The sequence below is a fragment of the Montipora foliosa genome, unplaced genomic scaffold (assembly GCF_036669935.1).
Source record: "Montipora foliosa isolate CH-2021 unplaced genomic scaffold, ASM3666993v2 scaffold_412, whole genome shotgun sequence".
Taxonomy (NCBI): Eukaryota; Metazoa; Cnidaria; class Anthozoa; order Scleractinia; family Acroporidae; genus Montipora; species Montipora foliosa.
The window spans coordinates 365001-387500 of NW_027179715.1; the positions used below are offsets into that span (position 1 = coordinate 365001).

The 22500-nt window shown below is 40.7% G+C and overlaps 3 protein-coding genes across 3 annotated transcripts; all 3 read right to left on the minus strand.

Annotated features, from left to right (window-relative positions):
• Positions 1 to 15353: 15353 nt before the first annotated feature.
• On the minus strand, positions 15354 to 16838 carry LOC137988265 (uncharacterized). The gene has a single exon (XM_068834304.1). It carries the CDS (start codon positions 16836 to 16838, stop codon positions 15354 to 15356), a length of 1485 nt encoding a protein of 494 aa, XP_068690405.1.
• A 57-nt stretch (positions 16839 to 16895) lies between these two features.
• On the minus strand, positions 16896 to 17492 carry LOC137988266 (uncharacterized). Its single transcript, XM_068834305.1, has one exon. It carries the CDS (start codon positions 17490 to 17492, stop codon positions 16896 to 16898), a length of 597 nt encoding a protein of 198 aa, XP_068690406.1.
• A 386-nt stretch (positions 17493 to 17878) lies between these two features.
• Positions 17879 to 19492, minus strand: LOC137988267 (uncharacterized). Its single transcript, XM_068834306.1, has one exon. The coding sequence runs from the start codon at positions 19490 to 19492 to the stop codon at positions 17879 to 17881; it is 1614 nt and encodes a 537-aa protein (XP_068690407.1).
• Between the last annotated feature and the right edge of the window lie 3008 nt (positions 19493 to 22500).

Consider the following 22500-nt stretch of genomic DNA (forward strand, 5'->3'; position numbering starts at 1 on the left):
AAAACGAGTTCCTAAGAGAAAAAACCCACCTGAAGTGGAACTTGACGCTTCTCGGCTGGCTAGACGAGCACAAGCTTTGGTCAAGAGATCGTTATCAGTTTCAGACACCGACAAGCTTCCACTTGGCACCAGAAGCTGATGTTGTGCCTGAAGTTCCCGAGCACATTTTTTCGCCTGGGGATATCAGCAACGGTACTCATTGATTTGTGCTCGAAGTCCAGCTGCATAGAAATTCTTTGACTCCTTGATCTCTGCTCGATGTCGTTCGCGATATTGTTTCTTTTGAGCAAGAACTTTATCGCAGTTTGCCTGCTTCCATGCTTCCGTTCACGCTTCCTTTTTTGTTTTGGGGTAGCGTCCATGTTGGTGAAAAAAGAGACTCAAAAAGAAATATCTTTTAAAGAACGGTTCAAACGACAGAGAACTTTCTTTCTTCTCCAACAGAAAAACACAAGTTGCCAAACGCAATGCTCCCACATCATTTCGCGGCAAGATAAAAAATGGGCCCAACACTCCCGTCCCTGAGGTTGTCCTAGTTTTTAACGTCATCGTGTATGTGTTGAATCAGATGAATGAATTGTACGTAGCAGAAAGGAGACAGGAGACGGTCAAGCTCAGGGTTGCCAGTTTCGAGATTGAATGATTGGATTTTCTCCTTTTTTTCTACCAGTCATGGACGAAACCATTTTTTGTTTCACCTGGTTTCATCTACAAAGAATTCGTCTTGAATCTTGAGTATAAACCCCTCACAAGGTCAAGGAATCTTGAGTAGAGGTCTCTCTCAAGGTCAAGTTCAAAATCAAACTCAAGCGCTTTATGTGATTCGTTTGTTGAAACAAAATAAATTATGTTTTACGGACTGTTCGGAGTGATTTTTTTTACAGCCAAAAAGGATGGGAAACATCTCAGACCATTTTAGAACATCCACTGGAATATAAAATGAAAGTTCATGAGGAACAGTATGCGAGTTGTTTTTTTGTGAGCACGTGCTCGGTTAAATGTCACTTCAATTTTTTTTTTCTTTTCGCGTGAAACATCGCGCTAGATCATCGAATGAAAGCTCTTATGAATGAAAAATGTGTATCATTGGGAATTAAAAGTTCGGAAAGTCATGGAGAATATTTTTTTAACCAAATCCGAAAAAAAATTGTGAAGGTCACCCGCATTCTCCCAGGGAAGAAAAAAACACACAAGTGAAAAAAAGAGAGCATGCAAGCTAAACACAAGTTCTTTCTTTTCGTCACATATATTTACAAATGTTCTGAAGTTATTTACAAGATTTCTAAAAAGTCGAGAAAACTATTTACCAAAAAAGGTTTCCAACTGTCTATTTACAAGTTTACTTTAATTGAGGCAGGAACAAAAAAACTGGCCGCATCCAGGGCAGCGACGAAGGTCCGGGAAGTAATATGCTTTCTGGTTTTCTATTTTGTGGAACCACTCACATCGGGAACACTTGAAAAGTCCGGGTTTGCTTTTGGAGGGCGGGTTTGTGGCCGAGACTACTGCGTCGGATGACACTGGGCAAGTGGCTAGCTTTTCTAGGAGAAAAAAGATAGCAAGAACAAAATGAGTCTCCTTGATGATCATCTTCAGGTAAGGGTTGTAGGCAAAACTCACCAATCTCCTCCACCAGGGTTTTCATCGTATCCCTGTGCTCTGCCCACGGTTTTCTTGTGAAAATCTTCTCCTTCAGCTGTGGTGGGAGACGAAAAAGTCATGGTCACAGTATGCTTATCTGCTCGAGCTGACGAGACAAAATTAAAACCGTTTATTGTGTTTCGTGGCGCGAAGCGAGAGTCGAAGAAGCTAGACGAAGATAATAAGCATAAATACGTTATAGCCACATCAGCCAATGCCTGGATGAATGAAGAATTAACCCTGAACTGGGTGAGAAGCTAATAAACGCCCACTCTCCAATGAACGCCCCATATCTAATAGACGCCCCCCTTGAGGTGTATAGTTTGTATTAGACGCCCCTCTCTAATAAATGCCCCTTGTCTAATAGACGCCCCCCCTTCCCCCACCCCATCCCCCAAGAATCACATCAAAAATAAAGAAAACTCTTAAAAAATCACGCAATTTATTTACCTTTGTGTTTGACCAACAATGGCTTGCGAACAGCATCTTGTTCGATGTCTAGTTCGAAGTACAAATAGCGCTCTTTTATCTTCTTGATTTCTTGACTCAATATGTCAGCAACTTTCTTTTGGTTTGTCGTAGCTCGGTAACATCCAAGAATGACAAGACCCACTTCACGTTTTCGTTTTCCACAAACTTTGACAGTGAGAGAGTCAGAGTTTTCAAAATGTTTTGAAGTGGGTGGCCGAGTCTGGAAAAGTAGGCAGCTGTGATAATGGAGGTCCGGCCCCTCGATTGTAGGGGGGTCTGGGGGCATGCTCCACCAGAAAATTTTGAAATCCAGAAGCTCGGAAATGCCTTTTTCAACGTTCTAGCATCTATTTGAGACGTAAATTGTGATTCATTAACTGCAGCATAATTGTACTGATTACATTGATTCAGATTGACTTAGCTGGCATGAATTTTCATGAAAAGTAGTCAAAGGAATGCTGATCTACGAACATTGGCTTATCCTACTTTACAGAGTATAGCATGAAAATCAAAGAAATGCTTTCATCACATTTTTATGAGATGGAAATGTTCAAATAAAAAATCATTTATGTTTCAAAATTCATGCTTCTTTTGTCTTAATTTCATGCTACAAGTCAATTGCAAGCAAACAGCTTACTGAAATGGCCAACTACCAAACAAGTTCTGAATCTGACTCCTCGTCACTGTCGAAATCTTCAAAGTCAGAGTCAATGTCAGAGTCATTTTCTTGAGTAAGCTTCATGGCCTCCATCACAAATGCAACCTCCGTTTGGTTCACTTCAGCTTCTGATGGGAGTTGCAGTTCTTCAGAAGCTGCGGTGAAGACTTCATTGTCGTCTGACGTGTCTTCAGGCTCATCCAATCTCACAACAGCAGCAGTAGTAGTCACTTCATTAGCAATAGGTTTGCCTTTGCCAAGTTTCTTTCGATTTGGCATCCATTTCTTCACAGCTGTTTTAATCACAGCTTCGCATTCTCCAATGTTTGGACCATTTATTGATACCTGCATTAAGGCTTGCAACATGTCATTCTTGATCCTGCTATGAAGTCCAGTTTTTAATCTCTTAACAGCTGAAGCGCCTCTTTCCGGTCAGGCGTTTGAGATGGGGAGGGAGAAGCAAACTTCTGCAATTTGTAGCAGACCAGGCATGAAGTACTCATATGTTGAACGCTGAGACAACATTTGATGGAGGGCCCATTCTGTGGGGGTCACAGAAATGAGATTCTGTTTTTTTGGTGGATGCAGGATGTCCCTATGGATTTCACTTTTTAGCTGAAGTAAATTGCTTTTAACTTTTTCCATTCGCATCTAAGCTCTTCTGTTTTCTCTTCTTGGTCATCTGCCTCTTGATAAAAATGTGCAGCCAAGATATTGATCTCTCTAATACCATATTCCTTAAAGGACTCGCTGGATGCCTGGTATTGCTGTTGGGTCGAATATCTTGAATGCAGACAAAACAGGAAGGCTCTCTGAAAATCGATCTGTGATATTGTCCTTCAGTGAATTAATATATCGCACTGTCAGGTTCTCAAGGTAGGATTCAGAGCTTGGTGTGAGGGTCAACTCAGTACCCGAAAGCCTTCCACCTTCTCTTAGGTCTTCCTTCAATCGTAGTAGCGGCCTTTTCTCAGTGGCAATCTCCGTAATTTGATCAGTAGTGTACTTAATTGCTGGTTCAATAGCAGAAAATGACACGGTCCCTCGCTGAAAAGCATTGCTTAGATGGGAAAGTGGAGGTAGATCCTCATGCAATAGGTAAACAACAGAGAGAAACTTGATATTTGCTATTTGCTGTAGCAGACCTGTAGCAGTACTATCTCCCTCGGTTTCTTTAAACACTCTGAGGGTTTGAGTCAAAGGCACAAAGTCTCCAAAGATTCCCTGAATGGCCATTTCTGTTGAAAGCCAGTGTGTTCTACAAGCTTTCTTCAACTTCTTGGCAACAACTCTCTTGCCTTCCTTGCTTGTAACTACCAATGATTTGGCAGCTACAGCTGCCTTGGCATAGGATGCACTTCGCTTTGATGAATTCTTAAAAAATGACCACAACTGCACCAAGATATTTTCAACCACCTTGATGTATGACACATGGGCATTTGTGTCGCCACAGGCCAGCGCTAAGCGGTGGCATATACAGTGAACATTTAGAAGCAGCTTGCATTCCTGACGCATCTTAACAGCCACTCCATTCCTCTTTCCAGTTATAACACTGCAGCCATCTGTGGCAAGACCTGTAAGCTTACTCTTCTCTAGCTTGGCTGCTGCAATCTGTTTCACTAACATGACTTTAATTGCATCTACATTTGCAGAATCATACTCTTCTAGTACATCATCGATTGCAAGGAATTTGATGTCGGCTTTCCCAGAATTTTGGTCAACGTACTGTACAAAACTTATAAGCTGTTCTTTGTTTGAGATGTCACATACTTCATCACAAAGTATGCTGAAGAAATTAGCCTCGCCTACTTTTTGGAGAACTTGCTCTCTTACTGTTTTTCCAAGAATGAGAAACATCTCCCGCACTGAACCTCCAGATTTAGGGTCAAAGTACTTGATATCAGGCAGCTTTAGCAATTTTAGCAACTTAATAAGCCTATCAAATTTGCAGTTGGGAAGTTCCTCTTTAGCAATCCAGTACATGCTCAAAAAGACATTATGATAGAGCTCATTCTTGATCTGCTCTCGCGGGTCAATCTGTTTTTGAAAGATAGAATCCCTGCTCATTAGTTCAGCCTCAAGAGCTGCAAGAGCTGCAACATGTTGAGCTGAAGAACTGTGTTCTTCAATAGTTTTGCGTTTGTATCTTACAGAAGCATCCGCATTAAACTTCTTGGTCTCATTCTGGGGATTGACGGCATTGTGCTTTCGACAAAGTATACAATACATTCCTTTTCCTTCCTCAAACACGAGCCAATATATCCCCGTCTTGTCACAAAAACTCAAATCTTTGTCAAAAATCCAGTGGTGTTGAAATCTGTCCTTTGATGACTGCATTCTTTCCTGTTCTGTTTTGCTCAAACCTTGACAGTACTTACTTTGACAAGTATAGAGGCTATGCAGATGATCGGGGTTATTGACTTTAAAGGAACTCTCCAAGAAACACTTGACATCTTTGACTGGAACTGGCTTGATTTTTGCCCCAGAATCACTTTGTGCGTTATTGAAGGAGATATCACTACTGTTAGATTTTGGCTTGTCATTGGCACTGTCAGAAGCATCACTCTTCTCAACAATGGGCACAGTTTCATCTTAAAATTTTCAAATTGCCACAAAACCGTAAATAAGTACTATGCATGTTGTTTTGCCGGTATGCAAATTTTCCATCTTTTTAAAACTAAAACTGTTTCCAAATGCAAGGTCTTTCTTTCCATTTTAGTTATTTATCTGGCTCCAGTTATTCAAAGGCCAGATAACTTTATCAAGTGGATACATGTATTTCACTATGAAAAGTATAAAATATACTGGTAATATTCACATTAAACATTGGCCAAGATTTTTACACAACTTTTAACTGGATATGCTTAGAGTGTGCAGTTATGAGGGCAAAAAATACTGAAATGTTTGCAGATATTGAAATTGACAGATAGCGACTTCTCCACCAGAGACAGTTATCCGGCCTTTGAACAACTTGAACCTGGGAGATAAAGCTATCCACCTTTCGAACGAGAAGTTTATTGAAAAACTTGGTTTATCGACACAAATGAAAGGAATTTTCTGTTTTGTCCCCTTCATTGCCTGCTACTTCTAACTATCACTTGACTGTTCTTTATTCATGGAACCTTGTGGGTATATGCAGTTACTTCCATTTTCTCATTTTCAAATTGACACCACCTACTTTACATTGCTCTCAAGCACTAAATGGAAATTCATACCAGATGGTTTCTCAATTTTATAGTTATTATGAATTTTTATGTGCAAATTGGCTTGTATCCATGTCACTTGGAGTACAGGTAATACACGAAATGACAAAACACATAATTCAAAGCAAGTCGAGGGTGCATTTCCTCAACTTCAAGTTTTTAAATACTGGAGTTAGCCCTTGTTCCCCTGCAACTGTAGCTTGTGAGTCAACTTTAACGTTTTATTTCATGTTATTTCTCTCTATAAGAGAAAAATTGATGATCTCATTTCCATGATCAGGGTCTTTGCCGACAATGCGGTCACTTTGTTAAATTTCTCGCTTATCTATTTATAAAATTACTGATAAATACTGTAAATTATTACAGCAATAAATAACTCAACAATGATATTTAAATAACACCAGTAAAGTCTGTGCACGTGACAAAAGATGACTACATGGACAAAAAAAAAATTTGAAGAGTGTCATGAAATAAAAGACTCATGGAAAATCCTAGATTCGTTAAACTATCGCTGATGCTTTAACCAAAACAGAGGAAAATAACTCGATTTTGGCAGGATTTGTTTGGAACACCCGCCTGTGCTGTGAAAATCATGCGAAATTAGGAATTTCTATGGAAAATGTAAATAAATTTGACATGATATTGAGCTTGTCTGTGTTTTTTTCTTGGTTCCTCGTCTTTGCAATAAGGACTTTAAGCCATTTTCAAGAGTATTAGTAGTACTTTTGGGCACTAAAGTGGAAACACACCAATGCCACATGAATGTGGCAATCTTGTGACTACCGAGATAACAAATTTAGAATTCAAATATTGGTTGGAACTTGGTAGCAAGAGAACACCTTGACTCCATAATATTGTTGGTGTTTCAAAGCAAAGAGTAGAGGCAAGTTATGTGAAGTATGCCCCTCGTTGGCAATACAATATTAGGGTTATATACATAGACTTTACCAGTAGTTATAGAGGGGACGTGTTTAGAAGCTTGGCAACCATCAAAGGAGCAAACAAAGATACCAAGATTTAGGTTGGAATGTGTCATATACTATGCATGAATTACGTAACTAACACGTTTCTATTGGTTAGTTCCTCAGTATGGAGTAAACAACTATTGTGTTTTGTACACGGTCAAGGCCAAGAAAGAGAACAAAAACCAACAACAAAGAAATTTGTCGGGTTCCATAACCATTCCCCTCTGTTAACTATGCTTTACCCCAACAGGCACTGATATTGATTGATTCCTGGTCACACATTCCACATCGAACTCAACATGACTGTTTCCATGCGTGAGTGACCAAAAACCAATTTGAGTAGTTGTTACCCCCTCATAGATCTGACTTCAATGCTTGTTATGCCATGCTAGTTAAAGTGAAAGTCTAAATATATGACAAAGCATGTCATGTATGATCCCTCAAGAAACTATTACAGTACTTTACCCACGATTCCTGATATATCCCTCAAAAACATTGGGACTTTTGAGGAAACAAAACTAGTACCATTTCACTTGGGATCATTCACAACGTGTCTGTCATCTTACCACCACCCTTTCATTTAGCTCTGAAACCCATGTATACACCCGTTGCAGATGGATAGTGTCTTCTGATACAAAGAACACAGCAAGAGGGAACAACTTTCCTCTTTTTTTTGCCGAGGTGACCATGAGTATTTTAAATGTAATTTCGAATTGACCACTTGGTTGTGGCACTCGCACAGGCGATGCATTGCCCTGTTCATCTTCATCTTCTTGGTCAGAAGCATTTTTATCTTCTGGTTCCATTAGTAAGAGGGAATCTACATATTCCATACTTCCTTCACCTCTCTGCAATGCCTTTTTGGCCAATGCCTTTACTATTTGCTCATCAAGGGTGTCAATAAACTCCTAAGAAAGGAAACTATTTCAGTGATGATGGTCATTGCAAATTGGTGAAAGTACTTGAAGGAAGAGTAATTTAAATGATGAGCTGACTATGTAATAGGGTCAGGGGATTCAAACACGTAAAAGTACAATGTATTTTCCACTTGCATCGGCTTCCTTTGTTGTAAAAGGGAATTCATATTGAACATTCCTTCTTACATTTACCACTTACTGAAAAGCTGGGGTCAGTATTCTAATATTCAAGGAGAGTATACAATCACCAAGAAGAATATTACATCAAAATAAACCAGTTATATTGAGGTAATAAGTGAATGAGTGAACAGAATCCACCGAGGACGAATACTTGATTATATAACTTATTTCCTCGTTGCCTGAATGTCTAAACTCTTACACAACAGACGAAGTGCAAGAGCTCAAACATTTTGCTCTTTCAAGGAAAAGCGATGTGGTGTTCAACTTATTCTGAATGTTTATCATAAATCCTTACCGCAACACGTTGATTTTCCAATTTTGCTTCCTCTTCTTCACTCATCAATTGGTTTTGCCGAGTTAGGTCGGCTGTTTGCTGGCTTGTACTTTCATCCTAAAATGAAACAAGCAGTTCGATTGCCTATCCGTGAAAGCGAACATTCACTTGTAACACAACTTACCTTGTTTTTGCATGGCTTTCTCGTTGATCCACACTTACAAGATGCAGTGCAAAATTTTCCGTTGGTTCTGCAAGGACATCCTTGGCGTTTCTTTCCAGTTCTTGTCATGCAGGTACTAGAGCAACTGCAGGACACTTGCGGCTATGCAAGTGGAACGTATAAATAATTCAACTGGTCTGGATAGCACAAGTGTTACTAATATTTTAAAAAATACAACCACACTTTTGAATTTTCGGAACATGTTTCGATGTTTCAAACATCATCTTCAGCCATAGTGAGTGTAACATTAAAATTTTTACAACATAATTCGTATATATATATAACTATCGATACAATGATTCTTTGTAGATTAAATGTTCGTTACAAGTACGCAAAATTCAAACGAACCAACAATATTATAGAGAACACAACTGACATAACGGTAAAAGTTTAAAAGTGTAATGCTAAACTGACATGATCAACTTGTTTGTTGAGTTCGGGTTTCATCCGCTCAATATGGAAGCTCTCCTTGATTTTGAGTTGATAGAAAGAAGTAGCATTATCAATAATTTTGAAGCAAGAAACATCACAATTATCGTGACAATTTTTAGAAAAACTAAGATGCTTGAAAATATGAGAATTTTTGTCCCGGAAAAGGTGCTCATTTACGTGTGTGTAGAAATGCCTGTTGGTTTCACCAACGTAGCGAGCACCACAGCCCGCACAAGTAAATTTGTATAAAACACTTCTGTTCCTTTCACTCACAATGACACAGTTGTCAATATCTCCTCTTATAAGCTGTGTGACGAAGAACTTGATATTCTGAAATTTGGTCTTACATTTGCCATAAAACCTCCGCATATAAGCGAGAGTCAAGTATTCACGACATTTGAACTTCTCCATGATGACCTCAACAGGCATCTTTCGGATAAGACCAAAGCCAATGAAGTCCGGAATAAGATACAGCATCTAGCCACCCGTTATGTGAACTCTTTCAAGCCTTCAATGAATGACTTAAAGAAACATAAAATACTGAAAAGACTGAAACATAACAAGGACATCATCATCCTGAGACCAGATAAGGGGAACAGAGTCGTAGTTCTTGACAAGGTAGTTTACAATAAAGCTATGGTTGATTTGTTGAGTGACAATTCTAAATTTAAAAAATTGGAATCTGATCTCACTCTACGCAGGGAAGGTCAGTTACAGCGGTTTTTACGTAAACTTAAGAAAAACGGCCTCTTAGATTGTAACAATTCTATCGTGAAATTTATCCTACTGGTTCCTAACCAGCTAGGTTATATGGTCTACCTAAATTGCATAAAGTCAAAGATCCCAAAACTATCACACCTCCTTTCAGACCCATTGTGTCATCTATAGGCACTTACAATTACAACTTAGCTAAGTATCTTTGTTGTTTGCTTAAACCCCACATATCCTCAGAGTTTTGTGCAACAGATACATTTTCTTTTGTCCAAGAGATTCAACAGTTTGATTTCAGCGACAAGTTTCTAGTTTCCTATGATGTCACTAGCCTTTTTACAAATATCCCTTTATCTGAGACGATTGATTTAGCTGTCAACGCCATAATTGATGGTAACATGAATCCTGACCTAAAACTAAGTAAAGTTCATCTTAAACAACTCTTCAATTTTGCTACTAGCCACACTCATTTTTTATTCAATGGTTGCCTTTACGATCAAATAGATCGATTGGCAATGGGTTCACCTTTAGCCCCTGTATTAGCCAATTTCTTCATGGGTCACTATGAAGGGCTTTGGTTGGAAAAATACACCGGTACCCAAGTATTATATTATCGCAGATACGTAGATGACATTATTTGTTGTTTTCAAAATTCTCATGTTGCAGATATGTTTTTTCAATACCTTAACAAATGCCATCCCAACATTAAGTTTACAATGGAAACAGAAACAGATGGCAAATTGCCTTTCTTGGATGTATTATTATCCAAGCAGAGATCAAGTAACAATGAATGTTCTTGTATCACTTCTGTTTTTCGAAAAAAGACTTGCACTGGTCTACTTACAAATTATTTCAGTTTTACTCCCTTTCAGTACAAACAAATTAGGGTTAATTAAAACTCTCATCGACAGGGCACATAAAATTAACAACACTACTCAGGGTTTTCAAAACGATATCAATACTCTAACTACTATTTTGAAACGTAATATGTTTCCCAGTTGGGTAATTGACAAGTCTGTTCAAGGTTATCTTAGAAATGTTACTACAAAAGAAGCCCCTAAACATGATGTATCCAACTACTATTTTTACAAACTACCTTACATCGGTTTCTATTCATCTTGTACCAGAAAGAAAATTTCATCTATTATCAACAAGTATTGCAAGGATTTAAATGTTAAAGTAATTTCTCTCCATTCAAACTGTGCAACATTTTTAGTCCAAAGGATTTCATTCCGGATTCTCTCAAATCACGTGTTGTATACAAATTTACTTGTGCGGGCTGTGGTGCTCGCTACATTGGTGAAACCAACAGGCATTTCTACACACGTTGTAAATGAGCACCTTTTCCAGGACAAAAATTCTCATATTTTCAAGCATCTTAGTTTTTCTAAAAATTGTCACGATAATTGTGATGTTTCTTGCTTCAAAATTATTGATAATGCTACTTCTTTCTATCAACTCAAAATCAAGGAGAGCTTCCATATTGAGCGGTTGAAACCCGAACTCAACAAACAAGTTGATCATGTCAGTTTAGCATTACACTTTTAAACTTTTACCGTTATGTCAGTTGTGTTCTCTATAATATTGTTGGTTCGTTTGAATTTTACGTACTTGTAACAAACATTTAACCTACAAAGAATCATTGTATTGATAGTTATATACATATACGAATTATCTTGTAAAAATTTTAATGTTACACTCACTATGGCTGAAGATGATGTTTGAAACATCGAAACATGTTCCGAAAATTCAAAAGTGTTGTATTTTTTAAAATATAAATAATTCAACATTGACGACGACTCAAATACATGATGACCTCGAATCATGGCCGACTATATCTACTTCTGAAACAATAGAGACGTTAAGATAGCCCGGTTCCGGGTCCAGGTATGGGTAGGATTACCCGTACCCATATTCGGTTACACGGAAAACCAATCAAACTTAAGATACACTGGGTGACACCAGGTACGATCTGTAGCAAGATGGCGGCTCAGAAGATAAGGTTGGCTATTACGATTATGTTTTATATCGTGTTTCATATGCCATCTGAACATCCTCTGAAATAAGCCGAAAACATTTTTCATCAGATTTAATTGACTTTTTTTGTCTTTCTTACAATATGCTACAAATATGCCTTAGCCTCAAAAATGGAAGAAGCCTCGTTTACTTCTATCGAACCGTTTTAATCAAGAAATATCCTTTCAAGTCAACATAAAGTATGTAATTCGAATTTAGGATTTTTTCATTGTGGTTCATGACATGACCTGTTGTATTTTAAGTCTATTTTAAATGTGTCTCAACTAAAATTTCGCGAAGAGACTACACCTCAGTCATCGCATTTTGGTAAGCAGCACGACCTTTTGACAAGCAAAACTTTCTCCCTATTTGTGCCTCAACAAAACTTTTTCATAATCCCAAAACGCTTCAAATCAGAAAAACAATTGTTTATCCAAGAATCTGGATACTATTCTGGTCTAATAAGCAAAGATAAAGACCATAAAAACTTACCTGTTCTCCATTTTTACCGGGCACGAACTCACGTGTAGACTACTGATTACCTCGGGAAAACGTGTAGCTTTTACACGAAGGACGTGGTCACATGATCATTTAATGAGTTCAAAATGGGGCTAGCCATACCTGTGCGTGAAAATCGGGGTATCTTAAGGTGTCTAATGACACTGATTTCCCGTACGTTTTCCTCTTGATCCACTGCAATATTAGTAGCCATTGCAGTCAAACAAATGGTTGCAAACACGCCTCAATTTTTTTAGCCGCATAAACACTCGGAATTCAACATGATTTCCCGGTAGTTATATAATACGTGCTTTGCTGCAGATGTAATGGGTCGCGACATTTTCAAGTCTATTTCTATTGGCTGGTAGAAATTACGGTGTCAATCAAGTCAGCACATGCACATTATCGTGACACAGTCCCTTTAATTCGTACATTCTTTTCGTGACACGCTTAACATGAATGGCTTAGTAGCCACACTTGATTTAATTAAGCCAATGGTCCGTGGAGAATTCCTGGTCATGGCCACCTGTGGCTACTTGTTGTATGTTGGAGGTCCCTGCGGATCCAGTATCCAAAACCATAGAAATGTACAGTGCGTCCTACTGAGTGAGCCTTCATTTAAAAGCACTAAACGTTTGGGATTCATCTTTGAAAACCAAGGCACAATTGCTCCTAGCAAGGGCAGGTATAGTATGAGCATTTCATATTTATTTTAGCAGTTTTCTATTCACCAAAGTACAAATCACAGGTATTTATTCCTTGAAGCAAATATACTTATTTTGAACTCCCCCACAAAATTCCCGACCTTGGTTCCATGCCATTTCGGATCACGAGTTATCACCTGTGATTATGCTTCATTACACCTTCTCACACTAGGACGCTAAAAATAGTAGCATTTGCAGAGTGAAAAGCGTGTAACTTGGTTAGAACCAAACTGTTGATTAGATCGTGCTATCTATAAAACTAATGCTTTTGAAAAAAAGGTATTTAAATCTCATAAATTCTTCCTTATCAAATTTTCTTCCATATGAAATTTGGTCTGAGGCATATATTCATCATGTGCTAGGAGACCGTGGGAAAGTGCGAATTTCACTGACGCCCATGCAGTGTATACAACTTGTACTAATGCATTCATTTCTTTTTTTTTATTAAGTGATAATGTATTAAATGAATATTGAGGCTGGAGGCGTAAACGTTTGCATTGAAGTCCTGAAATAATTTTTCAATTAAAGTGTAAACCAAAAATTTCACTTTTTGGAAATCATCATGCAGGCGACATTTTCAAATGCATGATTGCCATAACATAGGGACATATGTGTTGAAAAACGAAGGTTTATTGTGATGCAACGATACTGGGACTGATTGTCCAACTTTAAGAGGGAGAAAGGGAGTTATTCCCCTATTATCATTGTCATCATTATCATCATCATCATCATTATCATTACGTCTTTAGGTCTCTTTGATGCAACTGAAGACAACCTAAAAATCAGCATTTGTCCTCAGCACAGAGAATCATATGGAATCCGTTGGCGTTAAAACAAGAAAAAGTGTTCAACCCCTGTAGATTGGGCGCCACACAAGTCCAAGAAATTAAAGGGCGATCATGGGTTGATAAGTCTTCAGTCAAAAGGAATCTTCCAGCTAACCAACCAGATAGTACATGTTGGCACCTACATAGCAACTCAACAGTTGCAGCTCGGCTGCCAAAAAAGCTTTTTGGATTCCTTTCTTTTCTCTTGTCCTCTTACTAAATTTTCTTCTTGGTGTTGCCATGTTTGCAGCCCTCTTTGTCAAACGAATTTTCGAAGACAGCAATTAACATCCCTTACAGCTGTACACACACAAGACAACGACGCCAATAACGAGAAATAATGCTATCAACTTTCTAGGCTTTCTAATCAGCACTGAGGGAGGTATAAAAGGGGAATACTTAATCAGCTATGCTGGCATTTTATTTTAGGTTCAAATAGTGAAATTAACTGACACGGTACATATATAGCAAACAAGATGAATTAATAATTGAATAGCGATTTCTCATCTCCTGATCAAGTTCCGTCCATTTCTTAGCACGTCGCTTCTGCTATCTAGTATATAATATTAGAAACTGTTGTCCTGAAGTTATACGGCACACAAAAGCACTCACGATGTACAGACAATTCCCAGGTTTAATAACGAAAATGAAACAAAAATTACAAAATAACTGGTCTCACGATCCTCGTGTTGTTTGCGTTGTCTCCTCAAAAACCTTCCTATTTCACAATACTTCTCTGTCTCCTATTTCACTTGTCAATCATCTGAATACTAAATGTGACATCCGGTTGTAACGCTAGGCAGTCACTATAGTTCCGGTCACTCTCCCCTGAAAATTGAGTGTCACTAAATTTTCACTGAATCACGACCAATGTCACTTAAAGGCGAAACTAATCAAAGTTCAATAATCTGCGGCCATCAATCTGATTTTAGCTCCTGCGTCTACTGCTGCCCTTCTTCTCTCAATGGTTCTGCCTTGTACTGCTAACTCCTCTGTGTTCCCTTCATGTCCCAGTTGGCTTCGTATTTCAAGGGGACATACAAGCTGCAGTGGCCGCTGGATTTGATTTCCCTTGTGCAGTAAACCAACTCCTCGTACGACACCGTCTCTGCCTCTAATGTGTCTCAGAACATGACATTTCTTCCAATCTCCTCTGTTATTCTCATCACCGATGATAAGTACGATCTCTCTCCGATTTCTGGGTAATCACACTCGCCTCTCTTGATTCGGTGACTTTCCATGAGGCCGTGGACATACTCCTTCTTCCACCTCTGCCACACATCTTGCCTTTTCTCATTCAATCGCGCATGTAACTTGGTGACTTCACATCCGTCCAACTCTATGTCTTCTATGGTATACGCCTCGTCCCCACATGATTGCGTTGGGCGTCAGCACTTGTTCCTCTCCTGCTTTGCTTTCCATATACGTCAGGGGACGGTTGTTGAGGTGTCGTTCGATATCCATCACTACAGCTTCAACTTGTGTGTACTCTAGGTGTGTTCTCCCCATTGTCTTGTACAAAGTTCTCTTCACTTCTTTGATTAGCCTTTCGTATAATCCTCCCCACCACGGCGATCTTGATAAGTTGAACTGCCAAGTTATCTGCTGTTGCCCCAAGAAGTCTTGCAGTTCCTCACTCTTGCGTATCTTCCTGATCCAGGTGGCTGTGGTTTTGAAGACGGCTGCGTTGTCTGACACAATGCGTTTTGGTCTGGAATTCTTCTGCTGTTTGTGACTTAGTCATCTCCAAGTGCACTGCTCGTGATGTTGCACATGTGAATATCAGGATGTGACACTTGCCTTGCTCTTTCTTGGAAATCTTGTAACTGAGGGGTCCTGCGAAGTCAATCCCTATGGTCTCAAATGGTCGTCCACATTCTGTGCGGAATGGCGGTAGTGCAGCTGTTTCTGTTGGCCCATATGGTCGAGTGCTAAACACTTTGCACAAGTAGCAGCTATTGACTATCTTCTTCACCTTCGATCTCAGTTGAGGTATCCACCACTCCTCTCTCACTGCTGCCATGGTGCTTGCGACTCCTAGGTGTTTTATGTCTTCGTGAATATGACGTATGAGCTTGTCTGCAAATACTCCCCCCTCAATGTACGTCGGTTGGTAACCAGGGATCCTCCCCCTGCATTTGAAAATGCCAGTGTTTTCTTCTGTTACTAACTTCCAGCCGGGGCTCTTGATATCTGGTTGCACTCCTGCCTGCTCCTTCCTTATCCATTGGTCTCTTGCGTAACTCAACTCTTCGGTCGTCAACGGCCCCGGTCTCTTCTTCGTTTTGTGTTTCTTGGTGAGCGAGTTATGTTTGAACCGTAGTGCCCACGCAGTCACTCGGAAGGTTCTCCAGAGTTTGCTCCTAGCAAGCAGTGCGTCCCACTCATCAGGCTCCTTGGCTGAATAAAGCGTTTCTTCCCTTTCTGGCCTGTGTTCATCCCTAACGCTTTTAGTTTTTTCTAATTCCAGTTGTTTTGGCCACTCCTCCTCCTTTAGCAACCACTCCGGCCCCTCAAACGACTGTCCTCTCTGCATCTTCTCTAGTGAGGCGCCACGGCTTCCTAAGTCTGCCAGGTTCCTGTCAGTTGGGCAATATCTCCACTCGATTCCCGTCTCTTGGGTGATCTTGGCAATTTTCCTTACTCGATTGGATACGAATGTTTTCCATGCTCTTCCAGGGTTGCAGATCCAGAACAGCGCAACCATGCTGTCCATCCACACGTTCACTGAAGTAATAGGCCACCGCTTCAGCGCTGTCAGCAAATTTTTCACCATGTTTGCGGCCATTTGGCCGCCCACCAGTTCTAGCCTTGAAATCGATGTGTTACGTTTTGAAATCCTTGACTTTGACGTTAGCAGCCCCTTCACAAAACCTGTTGAGTGCTCCACTACAGCAATGGCCACCGCTGAACACGCTATGTTGCTGGCATCCGCGAAAACGTGGAGTCGTACAGCCTTTATCTTGTTGGTATCTCTGGCTACACTCCTGGGCACTTTGATGTTCCTCTGCTGACTACTCCACTTGAACCAATCTCGTGCATTGACACAGTTCACTTCAGTGTTCCAGCCAATCATTTCATTGCATGACTCTCTGTAAACTCTCTTTCCCTCCACCATGGTGGGTGAAATTATGCCGAGTGGATCATATATACTTGAGAGTTGACTGAGTATGGATCATTTCGTTGGTGTTCGTTCACCCTGTATCTGTGCTTGGATCTCTCGCGCATCCTCCGTCTTGTCCCACGCGAGTCCAAGCAACTTGCTTGGGTTGTCCTCATCGTCTAATTCTGGGAAGTTGGACTCCCACTTGTGTACTGGGAACCTGCCACCTTCAAGAATCTTAGTTGCTTCTTGTTTGAACTCCTTTAGTTCCTCCATGCCATCACCGGTTTTCATGAGATTGTCCACATAAGTGTTTTCTTTTAGCGCTTGGACAGTATCTTGTAACTCTGGTGGTTGATTATTGAAATGATACTGGAGGGTAGCCCCGAGCATGAAGGGACTAGCTTCTGCTCCTAAGGCCACTCTTGCGAAACGCAAATGTTCCTCTTTGCCCTTTATGTTGAACAAGAAGCGAAACACATCTCTGTCCTCATCTTTGATTGTAATTTGTAGGAATGCCTTTTGAAGGTCGGCCAGCAGTATGTCGGTTGACATTCGCGCTCTTATCATGATGTTCCACAGCAGCGGTTGTAGAGGTGGGCCGGTGTGCATGCACTCATTCACACTGTTGGCAAGTGGATGGGGCTTCGCGCTAGTGTCGAACACCATGCTCACCTTGGTTGAAGTAGCGCTCTCTCTCACCACTGGCTTGTGGGGCATGTAAAATACATGTTCACCCGTTGGCTACTCTGGTACTTTCTCGATAATGCCCTGTTCGATCTGCTCGTGGACTATGTTGTCATACTCAATTTTCAGCTTCTCGTTTCTCCTCAGTTTTCGCTCGACATTGTGAAGGCGTCTCCTGCTGGACTCCTCATTTGTATTTGAGAGCTTGGCGGCTGGAATCCACAGCACGCCCACCTCGTATCTGCCATCACTTCTCTTCGATATGCTCTCTTGAAATTCCTTGTAGATGTCTAGCTGATCGCCTTCCCCTCTGTCCTCTACTCCCAAAACGTCGAGCGAGTATAGTCTCTCATACTCGTCAGTCTCTCTTACATACATGCATTTGCTGTCTGCGTATTCTTTACCACCATGAACAATCCAACCGAATGTGGTTCCCTCACGATTGGATCCTCCGGTTGGCCTTTGTACACATATTCCATCCTGATCTTGCAGTAGGTAGCATCCCCGAGTATTACATGGATTGGATACTCTGCGCTTGCAGTTCTGTAAAACATCTTTCCCTGTACATGTTGAAATTTGTCCTTCAGTTCTGTCAGCGTGGGCCTCTTGATAGTTGTGAAATCTGCAAGTTTGCTTCCAGTAATCTCTATTTTCTCTGTTGCCTTACTGTCAATTGAGTTGATTATCACGTCATAGACTGGCATGGACTGTTTCGTTGTCCCGTTGACCGTTACAATGTAGCGCGTCTCGTGACGTATTGGATTTAGCTTCAACTTTTTGGCTGCTTCCTTGGAGATAAAGTTCCTCCCCGACCCCGTGTCTAGATACGCCCAAAACGTAGTCCCCCGGATTTTCAGCGGTACTATGGCGGGTAGGGATTTTTCCTCGACCGAAGGCGTGTATCCACTTAGAGTGGCATTAGGATCTTGCGTGTCGCTCCCCTTAGACCTATCACATAAGCTGGTGTGGTTTTTGCTCTTACACTTATAGCACCCCCTGCTACGACATTCTTTCCCAGTGTGTCCTGAGCGGGCGCAATTGTAACATAGCCGTTTTGCTGTAAAGAATTCCCTCCGTTTCGCGATTGTGTTGTATGTTGGGCACGAATCTCCCCAGTGTTTTTGGTCACAGAAAAGGCAGTGGGGCTCTTTCTGGCTAAAGTAATGGAGTTCCTTTCTCTTTGTCTCCGTTTGATCTTTATAATTGTCCTCGGCTTTGTTACACTTGAGCCATTTTTGGATAGAATCAATCAACCTTTCCATGCTCCAATCTTCCCACCCCTCGTCCGTCCTCACTAGATCGGGTTTCACTTGGGGGAGTTTGTTTAAGGTTGACAGGACGAACCCCTCGAGCATCTCTCCCTCCCCCAAAGTTTGTAACGCGTCAAAATTCTTGCTCAACTTCTCATAAAATTCACGCACCCTTTCGTAATTTGACCCTCTGGTCATTGGCAAGTTAATTATCTCCTCCATATGTGCAGCGACAACAGTTTTACTCTGTCCAAACTCAGTTTTCAATTTGTCCCATGCGGTTTTGTACCCCAGCGCACCCGGCTTTAAATTAGCTGATCTACTTCTCACCTTAGGGGCCACCAGCTCCAAAAGATATCCGTATTTCTCCTCGTCGGATAATGGCTTGTGGTGTATTTGTGATGTAAACATGTTCTGAAACCTGATCCAGTCAACTGGAGTGCCATTGAAAGGGGTTATCTTAAGCTCTGGTAGCTTTGCATGGGCGGCTTTCGCGGCTTTTTCCATTTCGATTTTCTTTTCCACCATTGCTAATTCTGCTCTCATCTTTTCTTCCCAAAGTTCCTTCTCTTGTTGTTGGATTTCGCGTCTAAATTGCTCTTGCTGCTCGCATTTGGCTCTGAGTTTCTCCTCCTCGGCTTTTTGACTTTTACTTCGCTCTCTCTCCTCCAAAGCCTTGCTCAGCTTGGTTTTCATTTCCGGAAGCGGCGCGTATGTATCTTTCAGGTCCATTTTCCACTGTCTCACGGCTCTCCGCGTCGATATTCCACGGTCGAGTTTTAGTTCTTGAAGTGTTGACACAAGGTCGTTTAGGCAGTCTTGAATTTCATCTGTTCGCTTGCACGTAAGCGTGATTTCGCTGTAATCGCAGTCTTCTAACAGCTCATCACCTTCCTCTAAGTAGAACTTAAGTTTGTCAATCTCTTTCTTGATTTTCTTCTCGTACGGCACACAAAAGCACTCACGATGTACAGACAATTCCCGGGTTTAATAACGAAAATGAAACAAAAATTACAAAATAACTGGTCTCACGATCCTCGTGTTGTTTGCGTTGTCTCCTCAAACCTTCCTATTTCACAATACTTCACTGTCTCCTATTTCACTTGTCAATCATCTGAATACTAAATGTGACATCCAGTTGTAACGCTAGCAGTCACGATAGTTCCGGTCACTGTTATTCAATTAAATTTCAGCAATATGTAAACAGTGTAGAGGAAAGCTTAAAACTGAGCGCAAATCAAATATATCAGGATCATCTCAGCTCTTACCATGTGACCCTGGAGGAAAGAAAAAGGAAGAGTTCGTGCTTCTACATCTCATTACTCCTATTTCTTCTAACCTGGAGATTTGTGCCACAGCTCAGCAGAAGGAAAAACTGGCACTTCCATCACTTGTCAGGGATGCATCGCCGTCAATTAGCTCCGAGATCAGTGCTTCCGCTCTGCAAAAGGAAGTTGTGACTCTTCCTAAGCATGGCTCTACGGACAGTAGTGAGGTTTGTGCAGTGTTGTTAGTATTCCCTCTTTTGATACGGTGTGTAAATTTTTCTATTATGATCAATTTTGTTGGTCTTTTCTTACAGGATGGAGGATGTAGAGGCAGTGATCTGGTGGATGCATTTGAGAAATTGGCTCTCGATGACGTTCATTTTTCATATGTAGGCAGCAGTAGCAGCGAGGCGTCTGATGACTTCTATGGTGGTCTGCAGTTTTTAACTGCTTGTGGTAAAGAAGAGAAAGTCCTTGGCCAGCCAAAAAAGGGGTGGGAAAATTTGAGTAAACAAAGAAATGTTTATGTTGCCAGAGCAACAACTGCAATTGTAGCTGCGTTAGATGTAATCACACCTGGAGATGCTGGACATTTGTGGACAGGAGTGAAATCGTCGCGTAGTGTTGAAACAGCCCTTGAAATAGACGAAAGCGTTGATAGAAAGTATCTAGAGGCACTGGCTGAAACAACATGCCACAGGTTGGGACACCAGCAGGCAGGTCCTGGCTATAATGGCAGACTTAGTTCCCGTTTGTGTTTAAGCTCGGCTGCACATCTTGAAGTATGGACATGGTGCTCCTATCCCTTTAAAGAAAAGTCCGAGAATGAGGGTCAATGAAAACGAACGTGATAATTTCTTGACTTTCATAACGAGCTCCCATGTGGTACAAGACCTTCCGTTTGGTCAGCGATACCTACATTTGGAAAACGGCCAAGTTTTATTTTATTTTATTTGACTTCGCCCCAACAAATGTGGGGCAGGGAGGCCACAACAGCATAACCAATTACTGTGGTCCCAAAATAAATACTGAATTATAAAAATATTAAGCTTAATAGATAGAAAAAACAGCAAGTTATATCTTTATCAAGGGGCGGGCCCTATTACATTTAGGACAAACAGATTTCCATGTTTTAGGATTGTCTGGGTTGTAAATGTTCAAGAGAGCATTTGTATAATATTCGGGTTTTTAGAAACCCTGAATGTGATTCGAGTAATGATCCCATAAAGAATCATTGAGCAGTATACCCAGTTTTGTAAGGAATGTGACATGAAGCCCCTAAGCTCAGGTACTATTTCGCGCTTGTTATCCGTGTGCGCTGCAACAGTTCGCAAATCCCTGCAGGATTTGGACTACATCGCTGCTGATGGTGCTAAAGGGTTTGATGACTTAGCTGCTCTGGCTGCCAAGTTTAAAGACAAACGTGTCTCAGTGAAGGGGAATGGTTTAGTTACTGCCACGAAGCACTAAAAGCTGGAAAACAGTATATTAAAGCAGAGTACAAGGTATGCTGAGTGGTGTTACGAAACTTACCGATAATTTTTTCCTGTTTTCTTGTTTTGTTTTCACATATTTAAAAAATCCACGTAAATATCGAGAGAACAGAAAAGTTTTGCATTTTAAGGGGTATATTACAGCCAAGCTCGTCCGTCAGACTGGTGTTGGGTTTAATTTTGACACTAAAGCAAGAATTTCTATGCCGTTCTCAAAATATGATTCAGTAATGAAATGCATTTCTTTATCAGATTCAGCAAGGACGCATCTTGCGTCAGCCTTTATATTCTGCCTAATAAAATGTAATGCAATATTACGACCCGTAATTTTTGATAGTAACGTTTAATCAATGATTGTTGGATGACTCAATGATGTTTTACCTGACTAGTTTAAATTTGCTTTAAAGTTCCCGCTTCGGCCACGCCCAGTCAAGTTGACCGCGTAACAGAGCAAAAAAGAGATTGGGTTCCAGAACGGGTCATGGCATCAAGTCATGAACTGCAAAATCCCACCAGTTGTTCATGTCACTGTTTGTTTCAGTAATGTAGAAAGTTTCATCGACTGAAATGTGCCGAATAGATGTGTTGTCGCGGGTTGCTCTAATGTTCCGAATTCAGAGAAGGGAATTGCCTTGCACAAGATTCCATTTTTTGGTGATGATCGAGATCAGGCAAAAGCTCGAAGGAAAAAGTGGACAGAGTTTGTACAGCTGAAACATGCAAAGTGGAGTCCGACTGCTTTGTCCGCCGTCTGCTCTTGTCACCTCACTCCCGAAGATTTTACAAGATAACTTTCTTTCGGAAGGATGACGCAATTTGGAGTAGAGTCCACTTCACAAAGAACTAACTCGCTGTTGAGCGATTCCTTGCATCCATCAATTTTTTGGCAACACTGACACTCCTTGGCGTTTTGTAACAAATCGAGATGGCAGTTACCACCTGAAAAAAAGAAAAGCTTGAATCACCACTTCTTCAATAA